This window comes from Ochotona curzoniae, unplaced genomic scaffold (assembly GCF_017591425.1).
Source record: "Ochotona curzoniae isolate NIBS_2020 unplaced genomic scaffold, NIBS_Ocur_1.0 contig_430, whole genome shotgun sequence".
Lineage (NCBI taxonomy): Eukaryota > Metazoa > Chordata > Mammalia > Lagomorpha > Ochotonidae > Ochotona > Ochotona curzoniae.
In genome coordinates, this window is record NW_024466219.1 from 29,520,751 (window position 1) to 29,538,512 (window position 17,762).

At 40.3% G+C, this 17,762-nt stretch overlaps 1 protein-coding gene across 2 annotated transcripts in view; it reads right to left on the reverse strand.

Moving 5' to 3' along the window:
- The window catches only part of WDR26 (WD repeat domain 26), a 41,245-nt gene that overhangs the window by 12,220 nt on the left and 11,263 nt on the right, over positions 1 to 17,762 (reverse strand). For both annotated transcript variants that reach the window (XM_040985758.1, XM_040985757.1), the window contains exons 6-9: positions 16,854 to 17,010; positions 11,230 to 11,368; positions 5,300 to 5,440; positions 1,561 to 1,680 (exon numbers count right to left, since the gene is read on the reverse strand). In XM_040985758.1, coding sequence (XP_040841692.1) covers positions 1,561 to 1,680; positions 5,300 to 5,440; positions 11,230 to 11,368; positions 16,854 to 17,010 — 557 coding nt within the window. The remainder of the gene's footprint in view (positions 1 to 1,560; positions 1,681 to 5,299; positions 5,441 to 11,229; positions 11,369 to 16,853; positions 17,011 to 17,762) is intronic.

Sequence of the window (17,762 nt, forward strand, 5' to 3'; positions counted from 1 at the left end):
CTGTCTCTCCCTCTGAGACTTTCTTTCAAATAAAATAAACAGATCTTAAAAAACACAAACTGTGCTTCCATGGTAAGACATTGAATTCCATGAGTTTCAAACAAGGTTAATAAAACTGGTGGTTCATAATGATTACATTAGAAATCCTTACAGTAAATTATCTTTAAGCTACATAAAATGATTATAACTCATCTGGAAGGGCGTATTAGAACCCTGCTGAGGCAAAGATATAGGACACAGAATATACACAGGATAGTAAAGATGAGGTGCCTATACCACAGCCTGCTTACTTAGCCATTACTTATTTTTAGCATTCAAACCATCCAAAACAAAAACAGCAGCTACTAATCAAAATAAAACTCAAACACTGAAAAGCTCTCCGGAAGCAATTATCACTGCCTTTCTTCTTTTTTAGGATTTTTTTTTTTAATAATTGGAAAGTCAGATGCACAGAGAGGAGGAAAGATGGAGAGGAAGACCTTCCATCTGTTGATTCACTCTCCAAGCGACTGTAAAGGCTGGAGTTGTGCTGATCCGAAGCCAGGAGCCTTGGGATTCCAGCACGTTCAAGCCAAGGACTTTAGCCGCTAGGCTACTGTGCCAGGCCCAAGTATCACCACTTCTATTCTTCAGTTATTTAAGGCTGTTTGCTCGAGAAATTCAGCATCCTTTGGGTTACAAAAATACAAAAAAATCTCCAACAGAATTAAACACTATTTTTTTCCATTCCAATGAATTAGGATATTAAAAAGACTAAAACAAATTGTTTTCTCAACTCAAGGCCTATACTGTGTATAAACATTTGAAATGATATATTTTTCTTTTAAATGAAAGAAACAGGGTCTGGCAGCATGGCCTAGTGGCTAAAGTCCTCGCCTTGAACGCACCAGGATCCCATACAGGCGGCAGTTCTAATCCTGGCAGCTCCACTTCCCATTCAGCAACCTGTTTGTGGCCTGGGAAAGCAGTAAGACGGCCCAAAGCCTTGGGACCCTGCACCCGTGTGGGATGCCCAGAAGAAGTTCCTGGTTCCCGGCTTTGGATCGGTGCAGTACCAGCCATTGCAGCCACTTGGGGAGTGAATCATTGGATGGAAGATCTTCCTCTCTGTATATCTGACTTTGTAATAAAAAATAAATAAATCTTAAAAGAACACTACATGCAACAAAACTTATTTAGCAGGATAGCAGAGGAGGTACTGATACAGTGCATTTTATCAAAATTTCTAGATAAATGATTTTATTAAATAAAACAAAACTGGGCCTTGTGGCATGGCCTAGCAGCTAAAGTCCTCGCCTTGAATGCGCCAGGATCCCATATGGGCGCTGGTTCTAATCCTGGCAGCTCCATTTCCCATCCTTTTTGGATCGGCGTAGCATTGGCTGTTGCGCTCACTTGGGGAGTGAATCATCAGAGGGAAGATCTTTCTGTCTCTTCTCCTCTGTGTCTGACTTTTCAATAAATAAATAAATCTTTTAAAAAATAAATAAATAAAACAAAACTAACACTTAAATGTGCTTTGGAACAAGCACATGCTGGGAAGGGGCAGTGGATACTTACACACTGATAGAACTGGCCTCGCTGGCCTCCAGTCACAAAACGTTTCCCATCTGGGTTCCAAGCTACACTTGTTAAGCTGTCCTCATGAGACTGGCTCATTTTTGTCCTTAATTCTCCCGTCTATAAGGAAATAAAACAATGGATAAGACCTTTAAATAATTCATGAAAGGGCTTATTTTAACAAAAGACAACAAAGAACTAGTAACTCGAATATCCAAATATTTTGGTTAGTTGTTTCCTAATCAGATATATCAACTGTTTCAAGTGGCCTTACAAAAATGACTACAGCACTCAGATGAGAAATTAAGACTTGAAAGAAAACCCAGGAGTTGAACAATGCCCAGCACAGGTATCTAAAGAGTAGATATTAGAATGTAGCTTCAAACAAGTCCCTCCTGTTACATGAGCTACAGCTGATGAACATATAGTTTGTCCCAAGCACGATGATAAAGCCTAAGGCTACATACCCATTTCTTCTGAGATTCCATATCTCAGCCCAAAGTTTTATATATATTATTCTAAAACTGGATTAATGGGTAATAAAATTATGCCCTTAAGCTAGGTGAAGAGCAATGGAATTTATTTTAAATTTTCTACCAAAATACAGAATGGGGAACCATTCCAGTGCAGCCATTCAATTGCCACTTGGGAGAGCCACATCTTGTTATCAGAGTGCTGGTTTAAGTCTGCAACTACTCTGCTTCTCCTTCAGTCCCCTGGGAAGCAGCAGATGGTAGCCAAGCACTTGTGCACCTCCCTACTCACAGGGGAGACCCAAATTTATAGGTTCTTGATTTTTGCCTGGCACAAGCCCAGCTGTCATGAGCATTTGGGGAGTGAGCCAGTGAATCAAAGATTGGTGTATCTTTCTTTTTCTCTTTATTTCATATGAATAAATAAATCTAAAAATGCTACAGAAAGGCAGAACACATTAGGGAAATGGGAAGTAATAAAATGGATTTTTTTCTAACATTGACTATATTTCAGTAAGAAAGATCTGTGTGCTGCTGAACCTAGCTCTTCTACATTATCTCCAAATGAGCAAGAATATTTAGTGGTTCTAACCCTCAGATATCCTCCTGTTACATTTCTAAGTCATTCAACTTAGAAGGTATACACATACCATTTACTCTAGTCTTGATTCCATTTTGTTCAGGAATTAGAAACAGGATCTGAGAGAAATAGCTGCCCTTGGTATAATAAAAAGTACATGGGCATAATTTTCCTGTGAGAAATGGGTAATCAAAAGTAAAAATAAAAGAATGAAAACAAAGGTTTTATGATTAGGCAATGGGGCCAAGTAATAAAAGCAAAGAGGGCACAAAAGCAGAAAATCAGATTATCTCCCTTAACCTGAAAAAGAGTTTAACAATCTTAAATTATTCCCCCAGACTGCTAACTACTCTAACCTAAATACTTTTGGGGATTACTTGTTATAAATACTTAAAAGTTTACAAGCACACATACACATGCAATAGGTAGACCCTGAGAATTTTAATTCACAAAAATGCTAACACATAGCATTTTAAAGTCAGAATCGGTCTTTCCTGTCACGCTAAGGACACCGCGTATGTACGGCTGTCAGATTACTAGAACCTACTCCAAACACCTAGGAATCATTCACACCTCATGAGAAAATCATCCATGTACAGCAAGTCTCAGCAGACAAAGCACACTGAGGAAAACAGTCACACAAAAACACAGTTTGTCCAGAAACTTAAAATTGACTCCAAGGAACACAAAATAGGCATTAAAATTTAAAGACTGTATCACAGAATTAGTATACACTTCCTTCCTTCCTATGAAGACAAAATGAAAATTTTAATGAAGAAGTAATTCTTTTGTCTGTTAGGTTAAATCATTTCAAACTTTGTTTTACTGACAGAAAACGGTTTACTCTGTTTTGCCAACTCCCTGAAACCAATCACAAATACAACACTGATCTCGCAAACACTGTTTTCAAAAAATTGCTGGGAAGATATTTTGGGGACAATTGGAGATTTTTTTAAAAAAACAACATTAGCAACCACAGAATTTTAGTTAAGATCTTTAGGTATTCAAAGCTAATACAGTTTGAATACATAGCGTCTCATTTTAGGGAGATATGTAAGTATTAGGAAGCAAAATATACTTCTACTTTCAAATGTTTTAGATATGGCTTTCTGCATATGTACATGCTTATATGCATGTCTGTACTTATCTATGCATGCATATGAACATAAAATATCAGTAACTATTTAATCTCAGGAAGTAATCATATATATAACTCTGATCAGTATAATTTTTTCATTTATTTTTATTGGAAAGACAAATTTACAGAGAAACAGAGACAAAGATCTTCCATCCATTGGTTTATTCCCCAAATGGCCACAATGGCCAGAGTTGAGCTGATCCAAAACCAGGAGCCAGGAGATTCTTCCAGGTCTCCCACATGGGTCAAGGGTCCCCAAGCTCTGGGCCATCCTCGACTGCTTTCCCAGGCCACAAGCAGGGAGCTGGATGGGAAGTGGAGCTGCTGCCCATATGGGATGTCAGCGCTTTAAGGCACAGGATTAGCCAATTGAGTCATTGTGTGCTGACACTCAACTTTTCTTAGTATTTAAAAATTTTTTTAAAAGCTGGGACTGCTACATGGATATGTTGAGCAGTGAGAAAATCTAGTCTTACATGGGCCAGCATTGTGGCACAGAGGGTTAAGCCACCACCCGAGACTTGGCATCTCACAAAGGCATCAGTTTGATTCACAGCTGCTCCACTTCCAATCCAGGAATAGTACAAAACGGCCCAAATTTCTGGGCCCCTGCTACACACAGGAGACAAAACAATTCCTGGCTCCCCACCTGGGCATGGGATTGTCCATTCCATTGCAGCCATCTAGGCAATGAAGCAGCAGATGCAAATATCACTCTGTTTTTAATTCTGCCTTTCAAATAAATAAAATCTTTAATACAACAATCTATTCCGAGGTTTTCTAAAATGGGACTCTGGATAAAGTTCAATTTTTAATTTAGAAATAGTAAAGGTGGGCCCAGCAGCATGGCGACGTGGCTGAAGTCCTCGCCTTGAATGCACGGAATCCCATATGGGCACCAGTTCTAGTCCCGGCAGCTCCACTTCCCATCCAGCTCCCTGCTTGTGGCCTGGGAAAGCAGTTGAGGACGGACCAAAGCCTTGGGACCCTGCACTCATGTAGGAGACCTGGAAGAAGCTCCTGGCTCCTGGTTCTGGATTGGCGCAGCACTGGCTGCTGTGGCCGCTTGGGGATTGAACCATCGGATGGAAGATCTTCCTCTCTGTCTCTCCTCCTCTGACTTTTTAATGGAAAAAAAAAAAAAAGTAAGGTCATTAAAATATTAAGTACTAAAATCATTTAGCTTCATTAAATGAATTCAGAATATTAAATACATGTAAGAAGATGTGAGAGAAACTGGATTTAATGCTCATATTTTATATACTGCAAAGGTAGTTCTGTGTATGCTGTAGAACCATGAGTTGTAAAATGGTTCCAGAAGTACCACAGTAAATAGTATAAAACCCATTGGACAAAAAAACTATTATTCAGAATAACTTATAAATCTAAACACTTGATTGCACCTTAGGAATTATGTTTTATAAGTCATACATTATGGTAATATGGGTTGAATGATTCTGTTCTTCAAACCAAGAAAAGAGTTGCAACAAATATACACAGTTTGACATTTGTCACATAAAGGCTAAACCAAGGATGGAACTCGCTCACTTGTACATTCCAAAGCCAAAGCTCAGAGCAGTCATCAGGGCCACAAGCAACAAGATAGTTGTCATCTGGACTCCACGCAATATAAGAAACGCCATAAGCATGTCCTTCTAATGTTTTAAGCAATTTTAGCAGGTGGGTATCCTAGGAAGAAAAACAGATCACTGTTTACTCCCATCCCTAAAAATCATTGTCTTCTGGCGCAAGAACTTAAATAGCTGTAAAAAAAGTACTCTGATAACATAGTAATCTGGATGTTTTCATGCCAACTGTCCTCTCAAGCAAGTCGGGAAAAGCTTTCTTCGCAGACTCAATCACACTGTAACATTACTAGAAATATTACATATACACTGGGTACCATATGGAATTATAAAGGTGACACAGAAATCACCCTTAACAAGCTGACAAGGAAATAAAAAATAGGCATAATTAAGAGCTAACTTTTACTTTTTAAAGCTTTGATTGAACTGTGACTTACCAGAAACTCCATCCTTGAAAAGTGTGCAACTTATGTTATCAGAGTATTGTCAGTGTTGTGCAACCATCATCACATCTAATTTCAGACCATCTTTATCAACCCCAAAGAAATCCCATACCCATCAGCAGTCATGCTCACTTCCCGGTGGCATCTGGCAACCATTTCATAGAAATGGAAAGATACATGATGTGGAGTCTTGTAATTGGCTTCTTTCACTTAACACAAGGCAAGGTTCATCTTCAATGGAGAAATCATCAACGATTTCAGTCACTTTTATTGCTAAATAGTATTCTACTTCACAGATGCCCAGCAGTTTTCTTTTTAAAGATTTTTTAAAAAGAATTTAAGTGAAAGATGTTACAGAGAGAGAAGAGATCTTCCTTCTGCTGGTTCACTACCCAAATGGCTACAACAATGGGAGCTGAGCCAATCAAATGCCAGAAGCCAGGAGCTTCCTCTGGTTCTGCCACAAGGGCGCAGGGACCCAAGGACTTGCACCATCTTGTTGCTTTCCCAGACCATAAGCAGAGAACTAAGTCGAAAATGGAGCAGTGAGAACTAGAACCAGCACCCATAGAAGATACCAGTGCCACAGGTGGATTAGCCTACCCACCATGTTGCCCTCAAGATGCCTGGTAGTTCAGCTGATGAATGCCTGGATTACTGCTACCTTGTACACATCCTGCAAGATGTTTTTTTGAGGGGGACATGCTTTTATTTATCTTAAAAAAACACACACACACAGGGGTGAAATTCCAGAGTCATATAATAACTATGCTTAATGTTTTGAGAAACTACCAAATTATTTTCAAGAGACTGTACTATTTTATGTTCCCATCACCAAAGTGAACACTTAGTATTAATCAATGGCACATAAAAATATCCCATTTAACACTCAAAAAGCTAAGAGCTCAGTATTGCCTTTTATCTCACATTATAAGGAAGGAAATAGAAGATCAGAAGAGTCAGAAATCTGCCTGTTCAAAATAGAGTTAGAAGTGAATAAGGATTGTCTAATTTTAAGCTTGGCACTCTTAGCTTACAAAGGCAAAAATATAGAGGGCAAAGGACATAGTGCTAATAGACCAAGGCTTGAAGAACTGACTTGTTTATTCTAAGCTAAAGAACTAAATTTTAGAGGCAGAAACTTTGCCTCAACATGTTAGTCTTCCATCTTCAAGCGCCAGGAGCCCATACAGTTTGCAGATTGTGTCCCGGCTGCTCCACTTCCCTTCTTGTTTCCTGCTTGTGGTCTGGGAAAGCAGTTGTGGATAGCCCAAAGGAAGCCCCTGGCTTCTGGCTTCAGACTGGCTCAGTTCTGGCCTTGCAGCCACTTGTGGGGTAGATTAGCAGACAGAATCTTTCTGTCTGTCCGTCCTCCTTTCTGTGGGTCTGCCTTTCCAATAAAAACAAATCTTTAAAAGCAAAGGAAGACTACCCCAAGAACTTGGGTGCTTACACCCACATAGGAGGTACAGATGCAGTTCCTGGCTCATGGCAGTCCTGGCTGCTGAGGCCATTCTGGGAGCAAACCAAAAGATGGAAGACTTCTCTCCCTCCTCTAACTGCCTTTCAAGCAAATAAACAATTTTGAAAAAAATTAAGGTAGAGCTGGGACTGGCAGTGGCACAGTCAGCTAATCCTCCACCATGCAGTGGCAACATCCTGTACAGGTACTAGTTTGTCTCTCTCAGCTGTTCCAGATCTGATCCATGTCTCTACTAATATGCCTTGGAGAGCAGTGGAGGATGGTATAAGTACTTGGGACCCTGCACCCATGTGGGAGACTTGAAAGAAGCTTCTAGCTTCTGCCTCCTGATCAGTTCAGCTGTGCCCGCTGTGGCCATTTGGGGAGTGAACCAGTAAACAGAAGATCTTTCAGTTTCTTCTCTCCATACATCCTCCATTCCAATAAAAACAATTAAATCTTAAGAAGTAGAAGAGCAGGGCCCGGCGCGGTGGCGCAAGTGGTTAAAGGTCCTCGCCTTGCATGCCCGGGATCCCATATGGGCGCCGGTTCTAATCCCGGCAGCCCCACTTCCCTTCCAGCTCCCTGCCTGTGGCCTGGGAAAGCAGTCGAGGACGGCCCAAAGCTTTGGGAACCTGCACCCGCGTGGGAGACCCAGAAGAGGCTCCTGGCTTCGGATCGGCATAGTATCGACCCGTTGCGCTCACTTGGGGAGTGAATCATCGGACGGAAGATCTTCCTCTCTGTCTCTCCTCTCTGTATATCCGCCTTTCCAATAAAAAAATAATGAAAATAAATCTTTCAAAAAAAAAAAAAAAGAAGTAGAAGAGCAGAGAATCTAGAAATAGAAACAGTCAGATTTTAGTTAGTGTGAAGATACACTGAGTTTACCTGAGCCTTGGAGGTGGTGATTACAGCAATGGCCCATAAGCCATTAGGAACTGATCTGCAACTCGTCTGGTAAAATTAGGTTGGCCAGGGGCTAGTACTGTGGCCCAGCAGGTTAGACACTGCCTGTGGTACCGACGCTAACACTCTCAGAGCCGCAATCCCAAGCCCAGCTGCTCCACTTCTAATCCACCTCCTGACATAGTTGGGAAATGAAAAGATGGCTCTAGTAGTGGGGAGACAGGGATCAAGCTCCTGGCTTCAGCCTAGCTCAGACCTGGCCATGGTGGTCATTTGGATAGTGAATAGGCAAATGGAATCTCTCTAACTATGCCATTGAAATCAACAATAGATCTTAAAAAAAAAAAAAAAAAAAAAGGCGGCAGGTCATCTGTGTGCTGGCATACCATATTGGTGCCAGCTTGAGTCATGGCTGCTCCACTTCTAATCTAGCCTTCTGCTTATGGACTGGGAAAGCAGTGGAGGATAGTTCAAAGTCCTTTGGCCTATGAGTCTGTATGGGAAACCTGGAAGAAACTCCTGGTTTTGAATCAGCCCAGCTCTGGCCACTGTAGCTATCTGGGGAATGAACTAGCAGATGGAAGAGTTCTCTCTCTCCCTGTCTTCCTCTATAATTTTGCCTTTCAAATAAAAATAAATTTTAAGAAAAGAAAAATAGGCTGAAATTTTTCCGAGCAATGATTATGCATTATTGGTTTGTTTCTCCATGGAGCTCTACTTTTATTATTAACAAATTAGCTATTTCTAAATCTATATTAACAAAGCAAAAGTTAACACTGCAATTATATCCAATTCTTTCTTGGGATGGGACAGACATGAGGTACATGGATCCTATCAGCAGCATTAGGGCCAAGTCATCTGTATTATTTACTAACTGGACAAGTTACATTTTTCTGACTAGCTCAAAATCTTCTAGGATCAAATTTTTGTTCATATTAATGTTCTAGGATAACAACGATTTGCTTAAGTGATAACAAATCCCTTTAAAAATATTAACTCAAAAACTGCTTCATGTACATAAAACAATGCTGGAAGCAAAAATAATACTGTCCCAGATCATTTTAGCTATCTAAAAACATGCTCTTTAAATCTTCTGTATTTAGAGTGCAGTGTCCGATGCAGCTTCCTACTAACACGCTTGGGAAAGTAGTTGAAGACGGCCCAAAGACTTGCAACCCTTAGGAAGACCTCAGTAACACCCAGACAGCACGCCTGGCTTTGACCTGGCTTCTGCAGATGCTTCGGGAGAAAACCAGCAGATGAATGGGTCTTTCCTCCTCCGTGGACTCTGCCTTTCAAATAATTAAAAACAAAAAACTGTCTAATCCTCAACAAGGTACACAAAAGTTCGCTGGGCTATCTATTGCTTAGTTTGTTAGCATCATCTCAGTTCAACACCAACTCTTTCCCAGACCATACAAGTGACAAGGCACACTCTAATTTAGCCAAAGGCAACTCTTAACTAGTTTTAATAGTTCTTTATTTCTTTGTTTCACCTAAGATGTACTGTCTTACTTCCTGAGCTTTTCAGTTCCAGAATGACCTTTTCTGTATGCTCCTGCAGCATTCATTATAGAACAATTTTACAGTGTATTCTTATGTACTCAGTCTGTGTGGAGCCAAAAACTGGCACACAGTGGGTGCTTACTAAATGCTAACTAAGAGTGTGAGACAATGATATTAAGAAAAAATATTAAAAAGCAGTGTTTTTTTTATATTGTTGCCTTCCCTTTCAGATACCTTATAAATAACTGCAGAATAAAAATGTAGACAATCTTTCTTGTTTGTTTTGCAGATATAGTGTTACCAAAACAAAGATGCAACCCTACATAAAACAAGCCTCTGGCCCTGACCCAGCTGTGGCCATTTGTGGAAAACTAGCAGATGGAAGATTGCTTTCTCTGTCTCTTCCCTTTCTTTCCAGGAAATAAACCAATTTTACAGAGACAAAAGATAAAACATACTAATATCTACTCATATGTAGTCATGTAGTTATAAACAGAACGGGGGCTGGGCCCTTGGCCTAATGACACTGATATCCCATATTAGAGTGCTTGCATTTGACACCTACCTCTGGCTTTGGACCCCAGGTTCCTGCTAATGCAGACACGGGGAGGCACAGGTACGGCTCAAGTAACTGGGTTTCTGCCTTCCATGTGGTAGCATGGACTAAGCTCCTGACTCATAGCTTCAGCCTGGCCACTGTAGGTACTTGAGGAGTGAATCAGAGAATTGGAGCTTTCTATTTTCTTCTCTCAAATAAGTGAATTAAAAAAATTACACAAGATAATGAATACTTTTAGAAAACAGAGTAAGTCTTTTCTCACTTTTTAGAACAGGCATTTTATTACTCTGAAAATCAAATACTACGAAAGACATACCTTGACACAGACAGTAATACCAGTGGGTTTGGGGCCAGCATGGTGGCATAACATGCTAATTCTCCACCTGTGATGCTGGCTTCCCACATGGTCATTGGTTCAAGATCTGGCCACCTCACTTCCGATCTAGCTTCCTGCTGATGGCCTGGGAAAGCAGCAGAGGCGGGCCCAGTGCATTGGTCTCTATACCCACAACGAAGTCCTGAAACTCTTGGGTTTTGAATCAGACTAACTCTGGCTGTTATAAACACTTGGGGAGGGATCCAGAAGATGAAAATGCTCTTTCTCTACCGTTTCCACTCTTTGTCACTCTGACGTTGAAGTAAAATAAATACATCCTTAAAAAATAGCAGTGATTTGGAAAAGAAATTTTATTTGCCATTTACTAACTTTGAGAGCCCAGGAATTTAATTTTGATTTCAGTTTCCTCATCTGAAAACAGGACATGTCAGTATCTCAGGACAGACACAGCACGCACAGATTTAGTACAATCACCAGCACATGATCCATACTCAGCAACTTTGATATCCATCTCTATGTTATCTCTATAACAAAGAGAAACTTAGAGGCCACAAACCTCCCCCACTCTAGAAAAAATAGGCTATTTACATACAAGTACTTTTAAAATATGCACTACTAATCAATTAGATTTAAAATTATCTCTTTGCAATCTCAACATTAACAGTGGAGTACATACCGGATCAACTTGCCATATGATAACAGTTGTGTCTTTTGAGCCTGTTGCTAGTTTAGTGCCATCATTAGAGAATTTACAGAACCATACTTCATTACAATGCTCCGTAAGTATCTGCTGAGTATAACATGGGAATTGCCTCCTACAAAGAAGACCACAAATAATTATTTAGGAGATTATATCACAAATGTTAAGATCAAAAGCACTTACAAATCTTCAGAATAAAGTTTTTACTGGTACATTGAAAAAGGTGACATTCTAACATTAGAAATTTTTTACTTAAGGTAACCAGGGGCTGTTAGTAATCTAAAATCTGCTTCAACTTAGAATTTACTGTTGGGCCTGGTGCAATGGCTCTGCGGCTAAATCATCACCTTACATGTACAGGGATCCCACGTGGATGCTGGTCTGTGTTCCATCTGCTCCACTTCCCACCCAGCTCCCTGCTTGTGCCTGGGAAAGCAGTTGAGGATGGCCCAAAGCCTTGGGACCCTGCACCCAAGTAACAGACCTGGAAAAAGTTCCTGGCTCCTAGAACAGCTCAGCTTTGGCTGTTGTGGCCACTTGGGGAGTGAATCAGCAGACAGAAGATTTTTCTGTTTCTCCTCCTCTCTGTAAATTTGGCCTTTCCAATAAAAATAAATATATCTAAAAAAATAGCTACCTCTACCTATGCCTTTCCAACATTAATAAGACCTTAAAAAATGACATGATCAGGCCCAGCGGCGTGGCCTAGCGGCTAAGATCCTCGCCTTGAATGCCCCGGGATCCCATATGGGCGCCGGTTCTAATCCTGGCAGCTCCACTTTCTATTCAGCGCCCTGCTTGTGGCCTGGGAAAACAGTCGAGGACAGCCCAAGGCTTTGGGACCCTGCACCAGCATGGGAGACCTGGAAGAGGTTCCTGGTTCCTGGCTTCAGATAGGCACAGCAGTACCGGCCATTGTGCTCACTTGGGGAGTGAATCATCAGACGAAAGATCTTCCTCTCTGTCCTTCCTCCTCTCTGTATATCTGATTTTGTAATAAAAAAAAAAATCTTAAAAAAAAAAGGCATGATCAAATACATTTCCACAGACAATTAATAATCAGGGCTTCATGTTTATATGTTTAAATTGGATGGCATCAGCTAATTGTATTAGAATTGATAACATTATATTTTTATTTATATAAAATCCACTACATAAATCCCTGAAATACAGAAGCCGTGTATGTTCTTGCTGACACTGTGGAAGGCGACAGAAGTGCGCTGCAAGGCAGCAGCTTTCGTACTTTAACAGTAAAAGCTAAAAATAAAAGCAGAGTCAGACAGATCTGGCCTTACATTTTTTTGTTTGTTTTAAGATTTGTTTATTTGAAAGGTAAAGTTAGAGACAGAGAGATCTTCTATCTGCTGGATCATCCCCCAAAGCATAAGGCTGAAGCCAAGGTCTTCTTCCAGGTCTCCACGTGGTGCAAAGCCCAAGTACTTGCCCTGGCCCTCTGCTGCTGCTTTCTCAGGTTAATTAGCAGGAAGCTGGATTAGAAGTACAGCAGCTGGGACTTGAAGCAGCCAACACAGGGGATGCTGGTGCTGCCTTTTTTTTTTTTTTTAAAGATTTATTTATTTTTATTGGAAAGGCGCATATACAGAGATGAAAGAGAGAGAAGATCTTCTGTCTGATGGTTCACTCCCGAAGTGGCCGCAACGGCCGGAGCTGAGCCAATCCGAAGCCAGGAGCCAGGAGCTCTTTTGGGTCTCTCACGTGGGTGCAAGGTCCCAAAGCTTTGGGCCGCCCTCAACTGCTTCCCCAGGCCACAAGCAGGGAGTTGGATGGGAAGTGGAGCTGCTGGGATTAGAACCGGCGCCCATATGGGATCCTGGTGCGTACAAGGCGAGGACTTTAACCACTATGCTATTGCGCCAGCCCCTGCAGGTGGTGGCTTTACCTATTGTACCATAATGCTTACTTTTAGGCCTTAAATTCTGACTCAGTCATGTACTAGAGCTGTACTTCTGTAATCTTTATTTCACCTCTCTAAATTTCAATTTTTTCCAACAATAAAATAAGCACATCTGATCTTCTACAAAATTGAAATGAGAGGCTGAGACCATGAGTGTGACGCATGCACATGGAGCTTGACTTCATAAATGGCAGCTTAGTATTAGTAGTAATAGTAGTACCTAGGCTAGAAAGGGTTTTTTTTTCTCCAAGATTTATTTATTTTGATTGCAAATTCAGATATATAGAGAAAAGGAGAGACAGACAGGAAGATCTTCCATCCACTGATTCACTCCCTAAGTAACTTCCACGGCTGGAACTGTGCTCATCCAAAGCCTGGAGCTCTTCCAGGTCTCCCTCATGGGTGCAGGGTCCCAAAGCTTTAGGCAATCCTTGACTGCTTTCCCAGGCCATAAGCAGGGAGCTGGATGGGAAGCGGGGTCACTGGGATTATAACTGGCACCCATATAGGATCCCAGTGTGTGCTTTAACTGCTAGGCTACCACACTGGGCCCCAAAGCCCAGAATTTTTGAGTAATATTACCCAAATAAAGAATAAGAAGTTGACGTGAGAATGAATAACTCCACTGAACATTTACTTGGGTGCCAGTTCTTGTCTCAGGCTTTGGCTTCCCATCCAGCTCCCTGCTTGTGGCCTAGGAAAGCAGTCGAGGACGGCCCAAAGCTTTGGGACCCTGCATCCACGTGGGAGACCCGGAAGAGGCTCCAGGCTCCTGGCTTCGAATTGGCTCAGCTCTGACCATTGTAACCACTTGAGGACTGAATCAACATATGGAAGATGCTTCATATCTGTCTCTCTCCTCCTCTCTGTATATCTTGCTTTCCAATACAAATAAATAAATCTTTAAAAAAAAAGAAAAAAAAAGAAAAACTGATTTAACTTGAATAGCTTTGCATTTTTAAGGGTACTCTTACGTAGTTACTGGCTACTACTTGGATCGTATAGGATTATATTAAAATTCTTACCTAAAAATATCCAGACAATAAGGCATAAACATTCAAATCTACGTTCAAAGCAATAATGTACAAACACGTTCTGTTGGGGAAAACTCTGTGGGGTAGAGGATTAAGCTGCTTTCTGGGATATTAGAATTTCTCCCTTACTGGAGTGCTGGTTTGAGACCTGGCTGTTCTGCCTGTGATCTAGCTCCCTGCTAATGTGGACAGAAAGCAACAAATGATGGATTAAGTAGCTGAGTTCTATCTCTGCTGAGATGAAGATCTCAATGGGTTTCCTGGCTCCTGGCTGCAGTCCAGCCTAGCCCTGTGGCTGTGGATGCAGGTAGAATGTCTGTCTCCTGTTCTCCCTGTCTTTATCATCTTGGCATTCAGATAAATAAAACAAATATTAATAATTAAAGGAAGTATAATCTCAATTTTCATGAGGCTGATGGTAAGTAATGCACAAGATGTTATAAACCCACTAAGTAACAGTTTAGCATCTGGACCTATGGCCGACTCCAAGGCCACTTTTCTTTCCAAGTGTTATTCAATAAAATCCAATTTTTAAAAAACAACTCTGGATAAAATTCTAATAAAAAATTTGCTTCAATCTTAGAAATCTTTTCTTCTTCCTACAAATTTACCAATAGCAATGTCAGTTAAAAGGAGAAGCACTTTATATGCAGGCATAAAACGTACAGTAATTTGAATGACCAAAACTGCCCGAGTAAAAAAATGTATTTGAAATTTGGGTGGCAAAGATACCTTTCAGAAAGGATTGTCTAATAATTAAAATGATAAGGCACAAATAATCTAGTCTACTGAAAATTTGTACACATATATGACTGGAGTGGTATTTATGCTGTCACTTTTTTGTCATTACTTAAAAATCTTTAAGATTACCAGCCCTGTTAACGGCTTTTTTTCTTAACTGTTATGTGACAGTCATCATTTCTTTGCCACCCCACACCAATACCAGCATCAGGTCTGCTGTTAGCTGTTCAAGTGCTACGTACCATGGAAATCTGAAGAGTGAAAAAAAAAAGGATGCACACACTCTGACTGTATAGCAGGAAACGGCTTTAGGGGCCTCCTCTAAAGGGCAAGGGAGAGCATGTGCTTTCCCACATGAAAGAATGGGAACCTGAGCCCTGACATCACTGTTGAAAAAGGTTACACTAAATATTTTCTACATGTAATGAAATGTGGATCACATATTCCAAGATTTCAGTTTCTAAACAGAAAGGTGAGTTCTAAATCTACAGATAATTCTTGAACCATTAAGTTTAGTCATTACTCTTCAATATATAAATTTATGAACCACATATAAAACAATGGGGGGAGGTCACACTGCTTGAACATTTTCTTTAAATCTCTTTAAAGAACCATGAAACATAAAACCATGCAGTCTTTTTAGCCGTGTCCCTTACTATCTCTATTTGATTTAAACCAAAGTCTTAAAAATTCTCATCAAATGCAGAATAGAGCTAAAGACTAAAAAGGGATAAGAGCAAAGGATCTCTAATTACTCCTTTACAAAACATTTAAGACATGCAACGAACAGTACTCCTATACTTTAAGCTAAATGACATTTTGAAGTCATTTATTTAAGGCCAACAGCTTAATTACTTATTTAAAAAGGGAGTAAAAACTCAACTACAAATCAAAGTGGTTTACGCACACCTAAAATTTTAAATCAAAGTATAGTTATGCATTTATACATAATTTTTGTGGTTATCCTCGTCCTTCACACTGCTGTAATTTTATCCTCCCTATTCATGCTATTTTCATCAGATGACCTTGGGCAAAACCAACTGAGCACATCCACTTCAGCCATTTCCCCTTCATCTTTGGTTCACTAGAACCAACTCATTTCCTTCCTGGAGTTTCAAACATCACACAATTTATTTTGTTATCTTAAAGCTGTACTTTAGGGACAGGCATTTTGGTGCACATGTTGAGTCACTGCTTCCATCAGCAACTCACAACTCAGGGCCTGGTCTGAGTCCTAGCTTATCTGCTTTCACTCCAGATTCCTACCAATGTGCCAGGAAAGGCAGCAGATGATGGCTTAAGTGCTTGAGGCCCTGCCACCCACATAAGACACCCAGATGGAGACCCTGGCTCCTGATTTCAGCCTGACCTGACTGAAATGACCATATGTGACATTTGTCTAGCTCTCTCTTTTCAACTAATTAAAAAAAGTTTCATAGACTAAAAACATTCTTACCAACTAAGAAAAAAGAAAAGCCCAAAATTCTTAAAATGCTAAATTACGTACATGGGTAGGTAGAACAACTTACCCTGGAAGATTAATACCTGTTACCCTGAGCATTTTTGGTTTACAGTCCATCTTCTACTAAAACGCAGAACTTTCATTAAATTATTTCCTGACCATAAGTTTCTTTACAGTAACTTAGAGCAAACTGTCAGAAAATGAAGCTAAACTTTACAGCCAACAAAAAGAAAACCCTCTCCAGCTTTACTTATTAAACTGTGGTTTACTATGTAAACATGTATACTTCTCTTAACATTCAGTTTTAGTTCTACCTGTGAATAAATGCTTAGTTAAGAACACTGCCCACATATTAGGGAAAAGTCTAAACAGAACATATTCATAAGCTTCACAACTGAGTTTGTAAAAATGTTACTCTATTTCAGAATATAAGCAGTTTTCCTCTTACCTACTACAAACATGATCTATAAGCAGAGACACAGAATCTAGATTGTTGTCAAGTTTGGTATTGTGATATAGGCACCGATCCCTCTGCAGTTCCACCGCCTGCCGCAGGAGAGTCTGTAAACGCCGTGGGGGAAGCATCACTGATGGTGGTAAATAGGCTTTAATAGAAGATATTTTAAAAAAGAGAAATAAAATAATAATAAACTGTCAACTTTCTGTAACACAATTACTTATTTTCCCTACTTGCCTCCAGCCCAATAACACTGTACCCCTTCAATAGAGAAGTTCTGGGTAATGTGATACATAAGCTTTATGAATATTTCTCAGTAGCTAAAATGATACTGCCTTGAGGTTGGGATACAATGAAAACAAAAAAAACAAAACTCCAACCAAAAAGAAAAAATGATGATGAAAAAAAATCAAATGATAATCATATAGCAGAGAGAGATCAGATACAAAAAAAGTCTCTAGCACTGGCACTGTGGCTTAGTGGGTAAACCCACTGCTTACACCAGCAGCAACTGATATTGGTACAGGTTTAAGTCTAGTGGCTCTACTTCCAATCTGAATCCCTGCTAACATGCCTGGGAAAGCAGCAAAGATGGCTAAGTATCTGGACCCTTGATACCCATGTGTGAAACTCAGATGAAACTCCTGGCTTTGGTTTGTCCCAATCCTGGCTGCTGGGGCCATCTGAAAAGTGAATCAATGAATGGTCTCTTCCTTTGCATGTCTGCCTTTCAAATAAACAAATCTTAAAGGCGTCAATGCTATGGCATAGCACACTAAGTCTCTGGTGGAGGTGGGGTCAATATTCCACAAGCCAATGGTTCAAGTGTAAACTGCTCCATTTGCAAACCAGCTCCACGCAAATGTGCCTGGGAAACCAGCAGAAGATGCCCTGAGCATT